Source organism: Ahaetulla prasina, chromosome 2 (genome assembly GCF_028640845.1).
Source record: "Ahaetulla prasina isolate Xishuangbanna chromosome 2, ASM2864084v1, whole genome shotgun sequence".
Taxonomy (NCBI): Eukaryota; Metazoa; Chordata; class Lepidosauria; order Squamata; family Colubridae; genus Ahaetulla; species Ahaetulla prasina.
Window position 1 is genome coordinate 104,416,213 of NC_080540.1, and position 23,783 is coordinate 104,439,995.

The 23,783-nt window shown below is 39.3% G+C and overlaps 1 protein-coding gene across 2 annotated transcripts in view; it reads right to left on the reverse strand.

Moving 5' to 3' along the window:
• Positions 1-12,033, reverse strand: part of NSG2 (neuronal vesicle trafficking associated 2) — a 64,921-nt gene extending 52,888 nt beyond the window's left edge. For both annotated transcript variants that reach the window (XM_058169636.1, XM_058169634.1), the window contains exon 1: positions 11,905-12,033. In XM_058169636.1, the coding sequence (XP_058025619.1) occupies positions 11,905-12,033 (129 nt within the window). The remainder of the gene's footprint in view (positions 1-11,904) is intronic.
• Positions 12,034-23,783: the final 11,750 nt, after the last annotated feature.

Consider the following 23,783-nt stretch of genomic DNA (forward strand, 5'->3'; position numbering starts at 1 on the left):
ATTGTTCTCCCTGAGAAACTGGACTCTGAGATTCATCCTATGTCAAATGGGCTTGCACACCAACTGGAAAAGGAAATTCATAGCTTTTCCGCCCTTCGTTAAATCCTTTTTAAAAATGTGATGACCAGAGTTGTACAGTATTCTAGGTGTGTACTTACCATAGAATTGTATGACAGTATCACAGTGTGATTTCTTTCCTGCTCCTAAATAATCCCTTGCCTTTTTCACAACTGTCAAGCACTGAATCAATATCTTCTCTGAAGAATCTATTATGACCCCAAGATCTTTTTTTACTGGTTAAAGACAACAGACTCAATCAGTATATATAAGAACATAGGGCAATTTTCCCCCAGTGCTTTCAGTTTATACTTACTTGAATTGAACCCCATTTTCTATTTGCTTAGTTTGAACAGGCATTTCTAGAGCTTTTTACAAATACTTTTGGTTTTTATTACCTTGAATAGTTTTCTATTATCTGAAACCTAAGATCGCTCACCGCTTAACTCTAAGATAAAGTTATATACAAAGAAGTTGAAGGACACTGGTCAAAATAAAGGTCTTTGAAGAATTTCTTCTCAGCTTCCCTCATTGACAAAATTGCCTGTGAATTCTTACCCTTTGCTTTCTATTTTTTAACTCATTAGTAATCCATTAAAAAAAACCAGATAGGTCCCTCCCATAATTATTAAGTTTACTCAGAATCCTTTGATGAGGAACTCTATTTAAGACTTTTTGAAAATCCAAGAATACAATGTCAACAGGTCACTTCCATCCATGTGCCTGTTTAACCTTCCCAAAAAAAAAATCTACTTTAGTGAGGCAGGGTTTAGTTTTGCAGAATCCATGCTGATTTGCCTTCAGCAAGATTGGTTCCTGGGTCCCCTCTTAAAAAACTGGGAGGAGAGGGGTTCACCTTACTGAAACCTGCCTTTGGGCCACTCAGGAAATATGGAGTCATAACCATCCCTATCAGTGGTGGGTTTCAAAAAATTTTACTGTTGGTTCTGTGGGTGTGGCTTGATGGGCGTGGCATTGCTTGGTGGGCGTGGCAGGGGAAGGATACTGTAAAATCTCCATTCCCACCCCACTCGAGGGGAAGGTTACTGCAAAATCCCCATTTCCTCCCCATCAGCTGGGATTTGGGAGGCAGAGAATAGATGGGGGTGGGGCCAGTCAGAATTTTTACTACCAGTTCTCTGAACTACTCAAAATTTCCACTACCGATTCTCCAGAACTGGTCAGAACCTGCTGAAACCCACCTCTGATCCCTATCCAGGGACTTCTGGAAAGTAAAGAATTCTGAGAGTGGTTAAAATCTGGGTTGATCCTATGTTGGAAATTTTCTTGCTTTGAAGAGATACACAAATACGTGGCATGGGGTCAGGTTGAAAGAGCACAACTGACTCATCCCCATCACCTCACTCTGCCTCACCTGATCAAATAAGGAAGATATGCCATGGAGTCCATCAGTTAGTCAGGAAAAGTGCCTTCTCTGCCATTGCCCTTGCTTTCTGGAATATTCTCTCTCCAGAGGTCAGGCAGGCCTCCACTTCCTGGTCTTTCAAAGGTGTTTGAAGACCTGGTTCTGACAACTCACCTGGGACTCACTGGGCAGCCCACAACCATGGGGACGGTTAGTGCCTTGATGGCTCTTGCCCTACCTTTTAACTTTTATTTCATTGCCAGGGGAGTTATTGCTTTCCTAATTTTTTATATTGGGTTTTTATCTTTGTAAGGCAACCAGTGTCACTGAGCATGAGTTGGATGACCATATAAATTTTCTTTTATAAATGTAATTTATTTATGAAATGTATACTTATCTATCTCATTATTGGAATAACTCTTGGTGGCTTTTTAACTTATTCTATTTCTGAATTTATCTGGCTCTTCTTGATGTATGGTATTTTTATATGGCTTTTCAGCTTTGATTTAACCTTTGGTGTTATTAACTGTACATCGTTCAGAGTCACTCTGTGAGTGAGATGGGTGGCGTCTAAATTTGACAAACAAAAAAATGTCCCTCACACTGAACTTGCATACGGTTCTCACTGGTTTTCTTTTTTTTTTTAATTGATTGCCATCATTTTATATCACACTTCCCAGAATACAAATATTATTAAGCATAATCAACAATCCTAGTGAAAAGCCCAATAAATTGTATCTTTCAAAACATAAATGAACACTCTGCCTTTCTTCCCACCGAGCCATTTGGTGATAAAAGCTCTGTGGGAGGAGAGGGAGTTGTCTTCACTCATGTTCTCCCATCCCTTTTCTTTATTCTATTATGAAAAAGGTTGCCAACTAATATGTTTGACATTTTGAAGTACTGGCCTTTACAGCTAAATCCCTGTGGGTATATTCTCCTGTAATAGAAACATTGTTTTTTAAAGACAAAAAAAAATCTAAAAGCAAAACTCCTCTGAAGATGCCTTTTGGTCTGACATAAAGTTGCATCAAAGACAAATATCTGAAGGTGTATCTTTTCCCATAATTTATAATGTCATTGTGAGTATAAAGCCAAAGAAATCCCATCTCCTTCAGGGAAATTTCAACTGAATAGCAAAGTATTGTTTCTGCACAAAACCCTCTACCAAAGTTGCTAACTATCTAGTAACAGGAAAAGCATCTTTTTTTTCACCCAATTTAATGCCAACCAATTGCTATACATTACATGTAATAATTTGGGTTGAAGGACTGGGGAATGAAGAGAGGATCTTTGCTCTTCCTCAGGCTGCGTTGTCTTCCTCTTCTTAATAAGAGAACCAAGAAACAGTTAGGGACAAGGAGCCAGCAGCCTTCAGATGCTGCAGGACAACCGCTATACTCACAGCGACCAGGCTTGGCTGATTGGCTCAACTAGTGTATTTCTTTACTGCAGTTTTTAATTGTGGTTGTTCTTCTGATTCATTTTGTTTTGTTTTCATTGCTTTTCAAGCTTAATTTGATAATTAGTGGATAAGTTTGCTTGGTTCAACTGTAAAAGATACCTTCTGATTAAGATAGTAGTGTAGGTAGGAGGATCTATGTCAGCAATTAATGGGACCATGTCTCCATAGAAATCTGACAGTTAAATACCCATTATCTCCTGATCATGGCTCTTCCTGATCATGGTTTGCTTTTGTTAGAGAAGCAAGAACAGAGGATCTCCTTAATTCTATCTCATCCCAACTATCTTAGTCTTCTCCTTATTCTCTGAGTATGGCCATATCATGCATGTACCTCCAAGTTGGATAGATGTGAGCAAGAATAGGCTGGATGTACTATTATGTATAGAATAGCATAAATATAGTTGGAATAAAACTGGGCTTTATGCTTGTGCCATATTGTGCAAAATGTACTAAAGCCGACAGATATGCCGTCCTCATGGTTATGACTAATACTAGTAAGATACTGTAGTTTATTCTATCTTACTGAAATACATTTTATGAGAGTGTCATGTAATAAGTTGAGGACAAGCAGATGTGATAAAGATGTGATAAGAGTTCATCTCTGAGCTTCAACTTTTGTGATAAGAGCAGCAAAATGTCAATTCTTCTTTGCATTATGTACTATTCCCGAATGGTAGATTTACTTAGATTCTTTTTGTGAAAATTGGATGTGATAAAATGCCTGCAGGCATGCTGGGTTATGTTTATGATTTCTTGGTAGATAAAATTGCTTGCATGTACTCTGGTTTGGGTGCCTGTTGGATGGAACCCAGGAAAGTGAACAAGGCAGAGCCTTACGCTGCTTTCTGGGTTTATTTATTCAACTGATTTATTGATTACATTTATATGCCACCCATCTTACCGTCAAGCAACTCTAGCTGACTTACAAGCATCATAAAAATAGAGGTACAAACATTAAATATTAAGTAAACAAATTAAATAGGCTAAAACCAGAATACTGTGGAGTGGAGGTAGGATCTTCTATGTATGACTTTCTTTTGATAATGTTTCTTTTGAGTTTATTACCCTCAAAGAAATAAATACAGTTCTCTTTGAGATGAATTGCACCACATACAAGTTGGATCTTTGAATTTACTAGCTCCTACAGGCAGCCCGATAGGATGTGACTAATTGGATTCGGAAGCTTGTCAAATATGAAGGTGGAAGTCATTTGCTTGAAAGTATGAGGTTGGATGAAGTCCTCTTGGGATCCAGCCATTTTTGATCATTGGAAGTTGTTTTCTTTCTCTAACACACATGTATACAGTAGATACAGAAACACACAGAGTCCCTTTGGAGAAGAAGATGGTGGCAGCTTGCCTTCAGAGATGTATCTGAATTGCTACCAATCAGTAGTCAGACCTGGTCAGAGGACCTAAACAGCATTGTTGCATGGTCTTTGTCAGGACCTTGTTGGAAGGGGGGAAGGGGTTTTTTTTCTTCTTTTCAATGAGTATGGGGTTTGGAGGTTGTAGGTATAGTTCTTCAATGGTTCTGCATGTTCCTCAATGGGCAGTTCAAGTTTCTTATCACAGTATTTGAAACCATAGTTGCTCCAATGTGAGGTAAGACAGGGCTCTGTCCCTGTGGTATTCAATATGTATATGAAGTTTCTAAGTAAAGACACCCATCAGTTTGGGGTGAGGAGCCATCAGACTTTTGGGGATGATACTTTATCATCTTAAACTATGTTGGGATTGACGCAAAATGTCTGAACTGATGTCTGCATAGAGCAAAATTAATTTAGATTAAATTCCAAACTTTCTGTATATCCAAGAGCTTTGGTCTTTGGATGGCCTCCTGCTCCTTTTGAAGGAACTGGTTCATGATCTAAGTGTCCTCTTGGATTACAGATCAGAGGTGGGTTTCAGCAGGTTCTGACCAGTTCTGGAGAACCTGTAGCAGATATTCTGACTGGCTCTGCCCCCATCTATTCTCTGCCTCCCAATTCCCTGCTGATTGGGAGGAAATGGGGATTTTGCAGTAACCTTCCCCTGAAGTGGGGACGGAATGGAGATTTTACAGCATCCTTCCCCTGCCACGCCCACCAAGCCATGCCACACCCACCAAGCCATGCCACACCCATGAAGCCATGCCCACAGAACCGGTAGTAAACAATTTGAAACCCACCACTGTTACAGATAGAGCTTCAACATCACAGACAGGCCATGGCTAGAGGTCCTTTGTCCAGCTTCATCTAGTGCTCTATTTGCAAGCATACCTAGACCAGGATTCTTTAGTAATGCTAATTCAAGCTCAGCCTGATTAGTGTGTTGTATTCTATATGGGGTATCATTTGGCGACGTCCTGAAGGCTGCAGTTGGCCCAAAATGTAGAAGTACTTCTGGATCAACCTCACCACAGCAATTCTAAAATTGCTGAATTACACCAGTAGGCTTCCAAGGCCAGTTCAAAGTATTGATCACCACCTCTAAAGTCCTATATAGCATACATGAAGCATCTCAAAGCACCACCTCACCAGGATTGAATTTGCCCATCTCATATTAATATCTTGATAAGGCCTATTAAGGACCCCAGTCCATTGGGGATTAACAGATTGTGGACCAAATGGTAGGTCTTTTCTGTTTTTCCTATAATGTGTGCAACTCTCTCCCCTGTGGCATTCTGAAAAACAGCTAGACATTTTATTTCATTCCACTTTTTTTATCTTAGGTCATTATTCAATGTGCCCCATTTTCTTGGGGGAAGTATTTAGAGTTCATGTATTGCTTTGTATAGTTTTATATTTCTACTCTTGGGGTATTCTGATTAGAGTAAGCCTGCAAATAAATAACAAGTATAAACAATAGCTGAAATTAAGCAAGCTTCTCATTTCCTAATATAGAAATGTGGTACTTAATGGGAATAAACATTTTGATACTGCCACTAGTTCTTCATATGTCTGATTAACTTCAAGAAAATTAATTTCCCAACTGTTTAGGTTAAAAGGACATTAAAGGGAATAACAAAGACAATGTCCCTACATTAAAAGGAATAAGGTATCACTGAGCTGATCACAAAAGTTTTTGAAGTCTTTATTGGAATTGAATATTCTGAAAAAATATTTGTAAGAATATAGAGGAATTTTCTACTAAAATTGAAAAATGAATTTCATTTTTAACTTTAAAATCTCCCAACAGATCTCTTATAAGTGTTGTCCCTGGTAGCTTAAAGAAATTCTAAGGTTTCTTGAAGGCAACAAACACATTTAAGATATAGATAGTCAAGGAAGAGAAATGTATGCAATTTCAAAGTCATAGTAGTGATTTTTAAGAGGGCAGGTTTATACAAATCTGTTCTACCCCTCCCCAAATTCAATAAAAGTTTACCCCTTGCTTTTAAGAGCTTGCATATAAAAAGCAAAATTGTTATTATGCATTTCTTTTCATTTCTCCTTCATTGACTGCATTATTATTTATTCTCTCACAAAGAACAAAATGTCCACCACCTACAATTGCTGAGTTAAAAATAGTACAGAGTTGTCTGAATCACATTGCTTAAAAGCAGCCCTAGGAGTAGGCCACATGCTTGTACCTCACTTCTTTTAAAAAGAACCATAGCAAGAGTTTGATTTTAAAAAATACCCATGCTTCTGCTTATTTGGCAACACCTAACATATGGTTGCATGTGAACACACACACGTTTCCTGATTTTTGAGTCTAATCTAATCTAACCTTAACCAAACCTGACCACAATGACAAACTATCAGATGCATGTGTGAAGTGAGATATAAAAAATCATTATTCTATAAACTCTAAATATGGCTTACTTATTTAATTGAGCTTATTATTTAAAAAAGAAAGAAGATAAACTAACTCCCCATCTCAGGAAAAATTTGAGTGATATATTGGGAATCTATAAGAAAGGGTTTAAAGTCAAGATGTGGTTGCGTTTGCCAATTGACACTCTAACTTTAATTTTTATATCTGTTTGTAAACACAATGCATTTTTTAAAAAATGATCAGAGTTTTGATTGTGTGGTTGCACTGCCATCCTGACTTTTTGACCCCTGTAGATATTCATGATGATCTGTTTTTATCTAATTTGCATCCTCAGCCACTGCAGTCTTCAGAGCTCCCAGAAATTCAACAGGGGCGGGTTTCAAAACTCGTCACTACCGGTTTGCTCGTGAGTGCTCATGCACTCGCCCATGCGCGTGACACTTCTGTGCATATGCAGAAGCGTCCAGGTGGGGCGGAGCTTCCCACCGCCACCGCTACTGGTTTTCCCAATCAGTGGTGAACCGGTAACAACCCACCACTGAAATGCAAAATATGCATTTGAGTCAATTAAAAGAATCAAAAGATAAAAATAGACAGCGATCAGAACTTGAGTTGCAAAATAGCTTTTGGTTATACAGTGCAACTTCTGGTCACAAACGCTTCTGACCACAACCAAATTGGGTTCTGACCAAAAAATTCACAATTTTTTCCGCGGCCAATTTCCCCTTCCACGCTATTTTTTTTTTGTTAGCGCCATTTCCAAAATTAGGTTCGGATCATAACCAAACTGGAACAAATTGTGGTCGTGGCCAGAGATTCTACTGTATGTAGTAATGAACTCTAAGTGTGCTCAGATATAGTAATACATTGGGGGATGATGGGACATTAGATAAGGTCTTATGTCATATCCCATTATTGGTTCATTGAACACAGGTTATTTCTGGATAAGGCTTTTACATGACATGCCTAGCCTTTTTCATAGAGGATCACAAGCAGTGAATCTGGAATGCTTTATAGGCAAAAGAGGAGCTTCATTGAGCCATAGAGTTGCCCTGAAGAAAGTATGGAGTCATTTAAACCAGGGGTCTCCAACCTTGGTCCCTTTAAGACTTCTGGACTTCAACTCCCAGAGTTCCTCAGCCAGCTTTTCTGACTGAGTGACTCTGGGAGTTAAAGTCCACAAGTCTTAAAGGGACCAAGGTTGGAAACCCCTGATTTAAACTACTTCCATTTTTTTACACCATACCAGACACTTCACAGACAATATCAAACATTTCCAATAGAAGACAAAGCCTCATTCCTTTCCTTATGTTGGATTCTGATTCTCTATGATGCTGGTGACTTTGTGCCATCAAGTAACTCTGGATTTGTGGTGATTAAATGGACAAGGCCATGTAGTTTTCTTGGCAACATTTCTCAGCGCTGGTTTTGAAATTGCCCAGAAAGAAAATGGCTGACCCTGAATCACCCAGTTGACTTATTTCTAAGGCAGGACTAGAACTCACAGTCTCCTGGTTTCTAGTTCAATGCCTTTAACCACTGCAATGAGCTGGTTCTCTTCTATATGATACTAAGTAATAAAACACAGATATAGCACTATATTTGTTTCCAGACCATAGCAGTGGATGCCTCACTGTCTACAAGGTAACTCTTGGTTTGGCAAAAGTCAATGTGTTTTCATGAACATTAATCTGATTACTGTAGTGCCACAATCTAAATTCCCTATCTTTAAGATTCTCTTGTGAACAAAGAAGAAGAGCTGGTTGAGTTGGAGCAATTTAATCCTTTTTAATTATATTACATTAAGAGACAGAACACGATCCACAATATTGTTGTTTTAGGCAGTATGTAAAAAAAATAAACTTCTGTATGGCCTTAGTTACTCTACACATACATATAGAGATATATACTCAAACAGATACTATGAGCTATACTATGAGAAGAATTGAAAGGAAAGATACTATGAGACAAATTGACAAAAGAATGGCAAATTGGGAATTGATATATCCCTGTTTTTTAATGATTTTTAGAAAGTTATTGCCTTTTCCAAGACACTAAACAAAGTATTCAGATAAGTCTTTTCTCCCATTTGTTTTTTTTTTAAATAAGATTATAACATAACAATACTTTATTTTTCTTTCTAGTGTCATCATGCTTTTGGTGTTTCTTTCACCAAAAGCTTCTTAGAAAAGCTTTTGATCTTAAATATAAATGAAACGTTAAAATTGTAGATATAATTCAAGGTGCACAGGAAACATATAAGTAAATGTAAGTTCCTTCTATATCAGGTTAGATGAGTTATCATCTGATACCACATTTTTATGTATATATAGATTATGCTCTGCCAGTATTTATTATTAGTTATCTTTGCATATGCAGATGTTTTTTATGTTCTGAAGATAGCAAAAGAGTAACTTAATTTTAACTATTATTTGGGGCGGGGAAATAATCACCTGCACTGCATGTAGGAAATTAGTGTTAATTTCCGAAGCTTCTATATAGGAAATTGAGCTTGCTTGAGTTTTATAAAAATTTTGTGAGGTAAAGTTGATGATTTGTAATCATTTCCTAATATCCTCCAAGGCCCTTTTCCTGGAAACATCTACCAGAATTGTGCCTCACCTATAGAAAGAGTTGTTTTTTAAAAAAAAATATGATAATTGTATACATTGTGGTATATACTTCTATGTATATCTCAGTTAACTTCTTATCTTCCAGGGATAATATGACTTACAAGTCTTGACCAAAGGCCAAACAGAATCTGACACATTCACAAGGCAAAAGTTGGGAAATGACAGCATAATTCAGTTTTGCTCATGTCTTTATTCATGATGAGTAAGCAAAGTCCCAGTCCTTGCCTTAAATACTGTACTATAATGGAAGTCTGGGTAAAGGAAACAAAAATGATAGTGATTGTGTAACACTTTGTATTGTTCCGGGTTCAAAGTAGCCCAGGTTCAAATCCCAGAAAGGCTATGGCTAGCTGATGAGAGCTAAATAGCTTGAAATAGATCTATACTAGTCTCCCTTTATTTCTTTGTCAGTAAAATATAAATTCAACACACCTTATATTGTTGTGTCACCTTAGACAAGCTCAAATAATCTGTAGTTCACCAAATATTCAAGACTCTAAAATCCTCAGTTATGAGCAACATCATCAAGAGATTGTATAAATTATTATCCAAAACATCTACATCCCCAGATAAAGCAGCTGCCACATTATGATTTTTTCCAAAGTTTTCAAGATCTCCTTAAGTCATTGTCTGCAAGATCTGTCAGCCACATAATCTATTTTGTATTGCATTGCTACTTGTTTGCCCCAGCTATTCATCCATGTGCACTGAGTTCCTTGCCTAAATAAAATGACGCTCATATCACCTTTATTTCAACTTAAAACTGATAAATATTTGCCTAAATTAATTGTGCAGTTGAAAAATGTTATTTCCATGACCCAAGGAAAATATGTTGTCCACTGGATCAACAGATTACATCTGTTTTATTAGAAATTCTGTGTATCTGATAAACAATATTCTTGTCTGCAATATGAACTATTCTTAAGTTCAATGTAATTTTTAAAAAATGTTAAAACAAGGTAGACTTTGTTGAATCAGGTATAACTTATAGCTTATCCAGTGAGATATTCTGCCTCCATTATAGCCAATCATGAAATTCACAAGCAGGACATAAAGGCACCAGAACACTTCTGAAGGTGTTCCATAGTAAAGTACTGAGAAGCCCATTGTTCTGATTCTGCAATTGTTATATAACAATCAAGAGTAATAATCATTGACAGAGTTATTTTTCTTTTCTATATTTTTTAAGATTATTATTCTTGAAGTGTTTAGAGCAGTCTCCCCAAAAACATGGGCAGTCCCTTCTCTGACAAGGCCACGAAGACTTGGCTTTTCCTCCAAGCTTTGGGACTAGGACATTAGAATGAGATCTGTGGCATGAGAACATGTGTCTTTTAGTTTTGGGTTTTTACTGGGCCTCAACGCCATTTAGTTCTTTTTGTTTGTTCTGTTTCAATGTAATTCTGCTTGGGTTTGCTGCCTAGAGACTCTTGCCTAGATAGGTCCATATAAATTGGATAAATAAATAAATACATTTTTAAAATTATTGGAAATAAATAAATAAACATTTCAAGATTCAAAATAATCTTTTTTCAAAAAATTATCATCCCCATATCATTATCAATAATCTCAAACCCATTACTTCTGAGAACTGATTCACATTACACCACTTTGCAATCAGAAATGCAATTTTATGGATTGTTAATCTTTTCTATCATTTTATCTCTCAATCACTGCATCACCAAACTACTTAGTAGAATTCCTCTTGATAAGAAAAGATATCATGACTTATTATAATGTGTTAAAGAGAGAACTTTTAATGTTTTGGCAGGAGAGTGACATTATAGAGATGAATTAAGCATAATTTGTTTAATTTGCTCTTTTCACCTTTGTGTGCATGCCTACAATCCACGTAGTATCTTTTCTACATATTTTGGGGTTGAGAACCGAATAGACAGATGCACTGCAGTCATTTTCTATCCACATAAAAGACAGATTAAATGAATTTGAAACACATTTATGACCTCACTTTGTCTCCCCCGATAATAATACTAAAGAATAGGATAATGTGTACAGATTAGACAACAGACTATATTAAAATAATGGCTCAGTAAGAAGTAAATCAACGATGCTGACTTTTGAGGATCCCATTCAAAATCTAAGCTTTGACATGCTTGACAAATGCATTCTCTTCCCATAAATTAATATAGGTGGGGGTACAGGAATGTAGGCATAAAACATCTCCCTGCATCACTTTGTCAAAAGAATTCATTGCAGCAGGTTACATTCATGTCAGATAAACAACTGGGATTGCAGTTTTAAAGCTAATTTTAAAATATACAAATTCACTGTAATTGTTCTAATAAGCATATTTTTCCCCTGTCTGTTTTATTGGATAAAAGGATGAGAAGACTCTGCCATTTTTCAGGCTTGAGCCATGATCCATTTCTATTATATGCTGGTCTGCTCTGCTTTTGAAAACAGACAGGTGCACACAGCAAAAGTCAACCCCTTTAAAGGGAACAATGGGTCTTTTCTATGTTTCTGAAAGACGATAGAACAGAATAGTTAAAAAGCCTATATTGCCTATTCTTTCTTTCTCCCTCTCTCTCTCCCTCCCTCTCTCTCTCTCTCTCTCTTTCTCTCTCTTTTAGCTTAGATTTTGTTTTGTTTTCCATTTACCTTTTCTGGAGCTGGGAACTGTAAATGATTGACTTCCAAGGGTGTTATCAAAGGAACCGTCTGAAAACCATCCTCATTGGACGGCTGCTGCTTGTTCTTTTCATTCAAATTGCTTCCCAGCTTCACCATCCTTAGATCTCACTTTCCAGACCTAAAACATATTGAGGTGATCAGTGTTAAAGGGGTAAAAAAGAGGATGGGACAGAAAGGAGGGGAAATTAAGGACAGAATATGTCAGCTTGCCAATTTTCAATCACCCTGCATGTCATATGGTTCCCACTTGCATATCTCTGTTAAATTGGAAGGGAGGAAAAGAGGGAGGGGGAAGAAGGGGAAGCATTTTACCTTTATTTCTTGCTTTAAAGAATGTATCGTCAGGTCTAAACCACCCACAAGGGAGTTCAGCTAAGCTTCTGTTGGTTTAGCTCCAAACAAGGATTGTTTCATATCAAGATTGGGTTGTAGGAGTAAATCTAGCTTGGCTCCTTTGTTGCTAACAGCAAATATCTAAACAAGGGATGCATTTGGCCCAGGTTTTTATCTGTGTATTACATCCATTTAAAAAAAAAACCATAGCAACTACATAAAGCCTTTCAAAAGTGATGCTTGATAACAATCATTCTTTAACAACCCCCCTCTTCTCTGGCAACTGACGTATTCCGGAATGAATTACAATCTATGAACAAATTAACAAATGAAACACAATAGATAAAGATATTCGAGAGCCCCTTTTCCTCCTCGATTTTTTTTCTTCTTTTCTTAGCCCTGATGCATTTGCGCCAGTAATCAGGGGCGGGTCACAAATACATGCCTCAGAATCAGACGATCGGGGGTGGGGGAATCCTCCTCCCGCCCCCCACCCCCACCATCCTCCCACTATCTACTTACTGCAGGGCACACCTCGCTCTTGGAAGGAAGTTCGCGACGGATTGCGCCAAAAAAAATGCTGGTTTTTAACCCGCCCGGTGGTGCTGAATGGACAGCGCCTCGTTCCTCAGCCGGCTGGTTCCAAACGCTACTGAAAGAGGATCAAGGAGTGAGCTCAGAGACAGCCGCTCGAGTCTGCGGCAGGCAAACACTCCCAAGCTGGGGCGGCGGCTTCCGTGCGGGATCTGGCACCACCTGCTGTCGCCCAGGGCGGCCACAAGTGCTAGCAAAGAGAAAAAGAGACGGTGCTTAGCGACAACGCCACCTACAGTCTGCACAGAGCACAGGCAGGCGACGTTCCGGCTCAGCCTGTTTCCAGCAGCATGCTCGGAGTTTTAAGTCTGCACCAAGTCCATCTCCCATCTGCGGTGATGTCGTTGACAGATAGGTGACGATTTCAGGAATTAGAGCAGATGTAGCTACAGCAGGCAGAGCCAAGAAATAAAACCTAAGCAGGAATTTTCAAAAGGCTCATTCTTCAGTTCTTGGGGTGGGGAAAGCATCCTCTGGAAGATGAGGACTCTAAGTAGGGCTCTAAGCAGTGGTGGGATTCAAATAATTTAACAACCGGTTCTCTGCCCTAATGATTTCTTCCAACAACCAGTTTGCCAAACTGCTCTGAAAGTAACAACCGGTTCCCCCGAAGTGGTGCGAACTGGCTGAATCCCACCACTGGCTCTAAGAATATGCATCTGAATATAGAGAAATGGTAAATTAGTATAATACATTTCTAAACAATCAAGCCAGAACAATGCACCTTTTGAACTCAAGTTACTCTCAAGTAACATACATGTTTAAGACCATACCATAACACTTGAAGATTAGCTTGTCTTTAAAACAAGAAAAAGCTTCCTTTCAGCCTATGTGTAAACTGGAATAGACATAAGAATGTCATGGATTATATTTCCTCTGGTGTAATATTCATTCTAGCTATCCATGTATCTTGCTGAGTTGCATTTCTCCTTAATTCCAGCTTAATCACTGATCGGTGCTCACTGTTAAATTCCAACTCTATTTTCTTGAGGGAAACATTTGGCAAAGGAAGCAAGTTTCATTTCCAACTTTTGGTGGGAAACAGCCTCCCTGTTCTTTCGTTTCAGCAGCACAGAATTCCAGAGAGCTGATGCACCAACACTACTTTAGACACCATTTTTTTCCCTTTAGCATCATGCTTTTTATTTGTACTGCTGAGAATTCTCTCAAAGGAAGATAGAATATGGGAAATAAATACTTTGTCTATTGTTGTCAATATTTATAGTGATTTGGAATGAATCTCAGATGTTATTGTCCAGTATAGAAAACATAGCCTTAGAATAGAATAGAATAGAATAGAATAGAATAGAATAGAATAGAATAGAATAGAATAGAATAGAATAGAATAGAATAGAATAGAATAGAATAGAATAGAATATTTTATTGGCCAAGTGTGATTGGACACACAAGGAATTTGTCTTGGTCATATGCTCTCAGTGTATATAAAAGAAAAGATACCTTCATCAAGGTACAACACTTACAACACTTAATGATAGTCATAGGGTACAAATAAGCAATCAGGAAACAATCAATATCAATATAAATCATAAGGATACAAGCAACAAAGTTACAGTCACACAGTCATAAATGGAAGGAGATGGGTAATGGGAACGATGAGAAGATTAATCGTAGTGCAGATTTAGTAAATAGTTTAACAGTGTTGAGGGAATTATTCGTTTAGCAGAGTGATGGCGTTCGGGAAGAAACTGTTCTTGTGTCTACTTGTTCTGGTGAGCAGTGCTCTATAGCATCGTTTTGAGGGTAGGAGTTGAAACAGTTTATGTCAGACTGTTTATGTCAGACCTTGTTGTCAGACTGAAGACTCACTGCCATTTGGGTTTAAATGATCGAAGTCCATTTGATATTTGACAGAGTTTCATGGTGTATACTTTTACTATGCTAAACTAATGAACAGAATAAAAATATAGATATATATAATTATATAAACTTGCAATTAATAGTAGCTGTTGCTCTGGGAGTTGGGTGGCACCAAAATTGAATAATGATAACATTGATAATGATAATAATAATAAGGACAATGATAATGATAATGATAATAATAATAAGGACAATGATAATGATGATAATAATAATAATAATAATAATAATAATAATAATAATAATAATAATAATAATAATAATAATAATGGGAAGGGAGGAAGAAAAACAGTACCTTACACTCATAAATGATAATACTATATTGCTCAACCCTCCAATGGAAAAGAGGGGAGGGGAATGGAGCAGAGGAAATGAGAGTGGTGGAAAGAGAGGGAAGGAATCAATTAAGTGCAGTTAGTGATTAATCCATGAACAGAAACATAATAACTCTCAAATTGATCCCAAAGAAGAACTGAAATTCTGAATTTCTTTTTTCCAATCAATAGCCAAAGCTAGGATGAATCATCCATGTATAGAGAATGTACAATATGAATACCATATGCAGGAGCACAGCTGAAAACCCAGTGATTTCTATTTTTCATGTCTCAAGTTACAATATTTTGTGTACATTTATAGCAGGAAATAAAAGATTGAGGGAATGAGCAAGGAAAAAAGTGGCAGATAAATTCTGTTCTTTCATTATGAGGTTATTTGAATATTAGTAAGATAAGAAAACTAAGTGGAATGTAATTACTTTTGACTAATTGCTTTCTGATTGCTTATTTGTACCCTATGATTATCATTAAGTGTTGTATCATTAAGTGTTACATTGTACCCTATGACCATCATTTGTGTTGTAAATGTTGTACCTTGATGGACATATCTTTTCTTTTATGTACACTGAGAGCATATGCACCAAGACAAATTCCTTGTCTGTCCAATCACACTTGGCCAATAAAAATTCTATTCTATTCTAATTGTCATGAGGTTAAATTGTCTTTATATCAGTTATGACAGTTTAAAGTTCATCATGACAATTAAAAAGAAAATATCTGACCTCTGTTTCTTTTTGTTGGTCACAGCCAGATTTGGAGAAAATATGACATTCTGTTTCTCTCTGTTTCTAGAAATAAAAACTTGTGTGGAAATTTGAGAAGAAAAACTTGGCTATCTCCTAAAAGCTGTGGAAGCCCTCATGGCTGTTTTTGAAAGTTCAAAAGGCTGATTTTAAGGTTGAACTGCCTTTGCATTACAACTTGCCAAATCAATTATTTATACATTTATATGAAGTAACAGTAATGTGTTTATATAAACTTGGTATTTTCTGTTTGAAGCTATCAGCCTTGCCCAGAGAGCGAGAGAACAAGTTAAAACTCAGTATGAACACCATTAAAAAAGCAAACAGAAAAGTAACTTGGAAGCAGTAAATCAAAGAGAAATTTAGAGATTATATTGCATATTAAATATGAACTGACATCCATCCAAACAACCAGCGTATGCAATAGAACATCCTGGAAGTGCTAAATGTTGCTTACTGCCAGAGTACCTTGTATTCTTATTTTATTTTGTGATTAAGAGTCCCATAGAATGAGACTATATTTTTTTCTCCTACTTTCAACCAAATGTTGACAGAAATGGATCAATTAGCGTATCACTGACATTGGAGGCTGGGAGAGAATGGCCAAGCCCAAAGTCACACACCAGCTTTCATGTCTAAAACAGGACTAGAACTCTCAGTCTCCTAGTTTCTAGCCTGGTGCCTTGATCACTAGACCAAACTGGCTCTCAGCATGGGACGTATATCCTTTTCAATTTAAGCAAATCAAGAAGTTGTTACTTTTTACAATTATCTTTGCTGATCTGTTAATTTTAAGAGTCCAAGCTATCCATTCCAAATCATTTTGGGAAGCACAACTGCAATGCCCATAAACAAACTGCCAGATTAGTACAATATCAGCACTATTCATATTTATATTACTGTATTATTAAAATCAGCTCTTCAGTTTTATTAGCATGACTGAATTATGGATAACCAATCCCATTTCCTCTCTTCTTGTAAACGTATTTAAGACCCCTAATAAGTTTTTTGCTTCCCAGTCTGCATGTTACTCAGAATAAAACTTTTATTAAATAAATTGGATATGCAGTTAAAAACTGAAATAGCTATACAAGCTATAAAGGTGGTCCTTGACTTACAACAGTTCATTTAGTGACTATTTGAAGTTACAACAGCACTGAAAAAGCGACCATTATGACCATTTTTCACACTTATGGCCATTGCAGCATCCCCATGGCCAGGTGATCAAAATTCAGACGCTTGGCAACTGACTCATATTTATGAGGGTTGCAGGGTCCCAGGATTATGTCATCACCTTTTGCGACCTTCTGATCAGCAAAGTCAATGGGGAAGACAGATTCACTTAACAATCATGTAGCTAACTTAACAGCTGCAGTTATTCACTTAACAACCGTGGCAGGAAAGGTCTAAAAATGGGACAAAATTCACTTAACAAATGTCTCACTTAGCAACAGAAATTTTGGGCTCAGTTGTGGACATAAGTTGAGGACTACTTGCATATGCATTTTCTAGCAGCCATATTTTGCAATATTTTAAGGGAAGAAAATTAAAGCTTTCTCCCTCTTGAAAAAACATTTGGGAATGCATCTGTACATTGTAGTAGTATTTACCTGCACAACAAACTGGGTATGTACAGTATAAATATTAATAAGGAAATCAATGCCATAGAACTAGCCTAGAAGTTCTATTTGTTCAAGGTTGACCCATTCTGTGCATGCATTTGAGCATTGTTGAAAATCAGGCTATGACCTAAACAATAATTAATGAACAGGTTTTGTAAGCCTAACAGAAAGGAGATTATTTGTAGGGAACAAAATATAAGAATAGGCAAAGTCTAGCATCTAACTAACTACAGCCTATCAAGAGGAGGATCAAATGGTAAAAGGCTGCACAAAAGATGACTGAAGCGCATGAAAACCAAATTCCACCATGCACAGATGCTCAGGTAAAATTCCCTGAATTCAATCACCATCCTTCAAAAGAGATGCGCAATTAAAGACACAAGTTGCTGATTTGAAATGTTTAAACAGCAGTCATTTTGTTGCAGTGGAATACAAATCAGATCAGATCCCCCAATCAATACATTGCTGACAGATCCACTTACAAAGTCTTTCCCCAGAGATCAACAGAGAACTCTTCAAAAATTACCACATGGGAGTTTTAGACTGGGAGACATAGGGATGTTGGAGAGTCAAATCCAATGACACTGACTCGTCGACACTTCATGGCCCCAATACGACAGTAAGTGTAGATAGTTAAGGATTATTTCTGGAATCTATTGTTGTCTACCATTCCATCTGTTCTCTGTTCAAGAGATTGTTAATCTGAGGTTACTTCCTCCTGCCATTCTTCCTAGGCACACCTGCACAGAGCACATGCTTTTAGATATTCTCCTGGTAGCATTTAGTTAGCCAAACCTAGGCTATGCTTATCCCTATAATGTATTTTCTATAAATGAATCTCCTTTTGTTATAGTTATAAAACATAATTATTACTCAGATTAGATTCCAACACTAATGCACACTTTCACATATGCACAGTGCAAGAGTCGCATGTGCTTTAAGATCTGCACACATTACATCTCTGTTCAGTGTGCTGCATTGGTTGCCAGTTGGATTCCTGGTCTAATTCAAGGTTCTGGTTATGACCTTTAAAGTCCTACATAGCATGGAACCTGGTTATTTGAGAAACCATCTCCCATCCATCCCCAGCTACCGTATTTTTCACACTATAAGACACATTTCCTTCCCCTCCCAAAAAAAGTGGATGGAAATGTCTTATAGAGCAAATGTTACCAAAGCCCCGCCCACTGGCCTCACCCTTCGAACTCTGACTCCCAGCAATTTACCTCCTTACAGCAAACAGCAAACAGCCTGGTCAGCTTCAGCACAGCCTGATTTAGCTGATTGGCAGTTGTAGTGACCTCCCAGAATACCGACCAGCTGTTCCAGGCTGCAGGGATCACCGCCACCTATTGTCGCCGCCTATCGCCACAACCCATCACCGCCATCTATCGCTGCTGCCTATCACCACTGCTTATTGCCGCCTTCACGTGCCCCATTTTTTTGTCTCTGTGCACCCCATTTTCAGCCTCCGCATACCCCATTTTCGGCCTCTACACACCCTATTTTCAACCACCGTGGCAATTAGTGGGGATCAACAGTGGGGATCCCCGTCACCTGAAATGGGCCAAAAATGGGACACGTGGAGGCCAAAAACAGGGCATGCAGAGGCCAAAAATGGGATGCACAAAGGCGGCAATAGGGAACGGCAATGAGCGGCAATGGCAGCGATGGATGGCAATGGCGGCGATGGGTGGTGGCAATCCCCACAGCCTGGAACAGCTGATCGGCAGTATTCCGGTAGGCCAATCCAATTGCTAATCAGCTACTCATGCTAAATCAGGCCGCGCTGAACTGACCAGGCTGTTTGCCATTTGCTGCAAGGAGGCAAATTGCTGGGAGGCAGAGGCAGATTTTTTTTTCTTGTTTTCCTCCCCAAAAGTTAGTCTTATAGTGCAAAAAATATGGTATATTTATCCAGGTACAATAGGAAAAGCATGGGTTCAATCAGCCTTTTCTAGCCTTTTCTACCATAGCCCCTGCCTTGTGGAATATAATTCCCCTTGAGGTGAAGTTGGCCCCAAATCCATTGCCTTTCTGTTTTTTGTCACTGAGCTTGGATATCCCACAATAGAATAGAACCTGACAGATGGCTATAGGACAGGGGTGTCAAACTGGATTTCTGAGAGGGCCGAATCAGCATTGTAGTTCTCCTCCATGGGTTGGCCAGGGGGGGGGAGATATGGAACAGATACTTCCTGCAGCACCCTACTGGCCAAAACAGCGGATGGAGGGCCGCATGCGCCCCCCTCCCCATGCAGCAATTTATTGTTATATAGCACAGGTGTCAAATTCAAGGCCCATGAGCCAGATCCGGCTCATAGGGTGCTTAAATCTGGCCCACGGGACCGGCCTGGAAATAGCAAAGTTGCCTCTGGCAGCAAAAACAGGCCCATTTTCGGCCTTTATGGCCTCCTGCAGCACTCTGTCAGTCAAAACGGGGCATGGGGGGCTGCAAGAGCCACTGCAGACCATTCCTTTGCTATTTCTAGGTGAATTTGACACCCCTGCTATATGACAATAAATGGAACGCACTCTTTGCATGTTTTGCTAGCATTTTGTTTTTAATTGGTTTCTTTTTTTTATTATTTAAAATGGTTATTTTAATGGTTTAATATATTATTATTATTATTATTATTATTATTATTATTATTATTATTATTATTATTATTATTATTATTATTATTATTCATTAAACATGAAACTCAGTCAACTGAACATTCAAAAAGGTATCACAAATACCATTGACTGGTGCTAATGGTTGATACGGGTTGCTGCCAGCATCCTAAGTATCAACCAAGTACCTTCTTAAGATGTACAAAGTTCCAAGTAGTGCAGTTTTTTGCAGTTCTGCTGGTATTATTGCAGGAAGCTGCAATTTGTTGATGTATCTTATAAAATTCTTGGACATGGCACCAAGTGCCCCAATGACAATGGGTATCACTGTTACATGTTTCATCGATAGCCATGTAGTTTCGATGGCCAGGTCGTGATATTTCATGATTTTTTCCAGTTCTTTTTCTTTGACTCTGACATCTCCTGGTACCGCGATGTCAATAAATTGTACGTTTTGGTTTTCGACAACTGTGATATCTGGTGTGTTGTATTCCAAGTGACGATACATCTGTATTCGAAAGTCCCACAAGATCTTCACATATTTTTTAAATAATGACCAGTGGATGATGATGATGATGATGATGATTGCCATTTACAGTTATTGTGTGTGAAGGGTTACTATACAAATGTGATTAAATAAATAAATTGTTTCAACTTCAACCAGTCTTTATTATAGGAGGTGTCTCTCAAGATTGAAAAACGCTTAAGCTTCCGGTGGCTGTTATTGTTTTTCAACTTGCCAATGAAGTGGGTGGAGAGAAAGGTGAGATGGAAGGCGGAGGCTGCAATCTTCAACTGTGAGAACCAAGGACACTTCTGCAAGTGTCTGCGAAGATGGACTGTTATCAAAAAAACAAGCTGATTCCTAATTGGACAATGTGTCCCATTCCATGGGAGGAGAGGATGAGTTGAAAACTCATTTTTAGTTATGTAGAGTTGCATGGGAAAATTTAGAGTTGGTTTTGCTTTCTTCTGTGCCAGAATGATGTACTTAATAAAGACTTGCTTTGGAGATTTTAAAGTTCCTGAAGATGCCTGCTTTTATTGGGTCTGTTAGTCGGACGATTGACAGTGTCATCCACAAGCTCTCCCCATCACCACAAACACTCTTCCAGTAGTAAACCTATCTGAAGTAAACCTATCTGAAAGAAATAAAATGCTTTTTAAAAATTTCCCTGGAGTTTTTAGAGGCTGGATATTGTTCATTCTACAAACAAAGCATGTTCGCCCTCATGGAGTGATGGTGAATGCAAATAACTTGAAAAATGGATTGGAAGATTAATTATATGATGACTCAAACTCATATTCTGAATCAATCTAAAATTATAGTTGGAAGTATGAATATAATATGCCATAGCTTGGGCACGTAGCATGCAAAATCTAAGCAAAATTTATAAAGGGGCACTAATATATATTCAGCTCAGACAATCCTGTTTCAGTTTAATAAGCTGAGATACATACAAGCCATTCCTTTTCATAGTTTTCACAACCGTGATTAGGTACTTCATGGCTAATTAAAGCATACCATAAAGAAAAGGGGTAGTGTGCAGAAAACAAAGGCTGGTGCACAGCATATTAAACAGGTGTATTTGACAACAGCTGTAGGAAATATAAAAATAAACCTGTTGACATTGTGCAGCTGCAACACAGCAAGTATTTCCAATAGCCTCCTTCCACATGGTTTTGATCAAGAATAGTGGCAGACTTTAGGTTCATAGGATCTTCTTTGTTGTTGGATTTTATTACTAGAACCCCAAGAAAGCCAAGGGCAAACTAATTACTCAAGGGGCATACTCACCTTTATCGGAAGAAGGCAAAAGTTCTGGAAAAGTGGAAGAACTCAGAATCTGTTGGAGAGAGACATGGCAGAGCCAGGTGGAGGAGTAAAGAGGGGAATTAATTTAGAGTCTATATGTATTTATTTATTTTATTTATTTTTCAAATTTATATACCGCCCTATCTCCCTAAGGACTCAGGGTGGTTCACAGGCAGTTAAAATACATATAAATACAAATTAAAAAACAACAATTAAAAAACTTATTCTATTGCCGAATTTAAAAAACAATATAAATAATAAAAAAACCCTTAAAACCAATAACTTTAAAATCTAATCCAGTCCCGCGCAGATGAATAAGTGCGTTTTAAGCTCGCGACGAAAGGTTCGGAGGTCCGGAAGTTGACGAAGTCCTGGGGGGAGTTCGTTCCAGAGGTGGGAGCCCCACAGAAGGCCCTTCCTGGTGTCGCCAGACGGCACTGCCTAGCTGACGGCACCCTGAGGAGTCCCTCTGTGGGAGCGCACGGGTCGGTGAGAGGTATTTGGTAGCAGTAGGCGGCCCCGTAAATAGCCCGGCCCTATGCCATGGAGCGCTTTAAAGATTGTCACCAACACCTTGAAGCGCACCCGAAGGCCACAGGTAGCCAGTGCAGTCTGCGCAGGATAGGTAACACGGGAGCCCCGAGGCTCCCTCTATCACCCGCGCAGCCGCTTCTGGACCAACTGAAGCCTCCGGATGCCCCTCAAGGGAGCCCCATGTAGAGAGCATTGCAGTAATCCAGGCGAGACGTCACGAGGGCGTGAGTGACCGTGCATAAGGCATCCCGGTCTAGAAAGGCGCAACTGGCGCACCAGGCGAACCTGGTGGAAAGCTCTCCTGAGACGGCCGTCAAATGGTCTTCAAAAGACAGCCGCTCATCCAGGAGAACGCCCAGATTGCGCACCCTCTCCATCGGGCCAATGACTCGCCTCAACAGTCAGCCGAGGACTCAGCTGACTGTACCGGGATGCCGCATCCACAGCCACTCAGTCTTGGAGGATTGAGCTTGAGCCTGTTTCTCCCCATCCAGACCCGCACGGCCTCCAAACACCAGGACAGCACTTCGATAGCTTCATTGGGGTGGCCCGTGTGAAAAGTACAGCTGGGTGTCATCAGCGACAGCTGGTACCTCACACGAAGCCACTGATGATCTCACCCAGCGGCTTCATATAGATGTTGAACAGAAGGCGAGAGAATCGACCCGCGGCACCCCACAAGTGAGGCGCCTGGGCCGACCTCTGCCCCTGTCAACACCGTCTGCGACCGGTCGGAGAGATAGGAGGAGAACCACCGATAAACGGTGCCTCCCACTCCCAATCCCCCAACCCGGGCGCAGCAAGATACCATGGTCGATGGTATCGAAAGCCGCTGAGAGGTCTAATAGGACCAGGGCAGAGGAACAACCCCTATCCTGGCCCTCCAGAGATCATCCACCAACGCGACCAAAGCCGTCTCCGTGCTGTAACCGGGCCGGAAACCGACTGGAACGGGTCTAGATAGACAGTTTCATCCAGGTGCAGAAGAAACTGATATGCCACCATATTTCTACAACCTTCGCCAAGCCGAAGGTTGGAGACCGACGATAATTACCTAAGACAGCCGGGTCCAGGAGGGCTTCTTGAGGAGGGCCTCACCACCGCCTCTTTCAAGGCGGCCGGAAAGACTCCTCCAACAAGGAGGCACTCATCGCCTGGAGCCAGCCTCGTGTCACCTCCTGAGTGGCCAGCACCAGCCAGGAGGGCACGGGTCCAGTAAACACGTGGTGGCATTCAGCCTACCCAACAACCTGTCCATGTCCTCGGAGCCACAGGGTCAAACTCATCCCAACAAATGTCACCAAGACCACCTCAGACGCCTCATCTGAATCGCGCAATTTTGGTCTAGACCGCCTCGGCTGAACGATTTTATCGA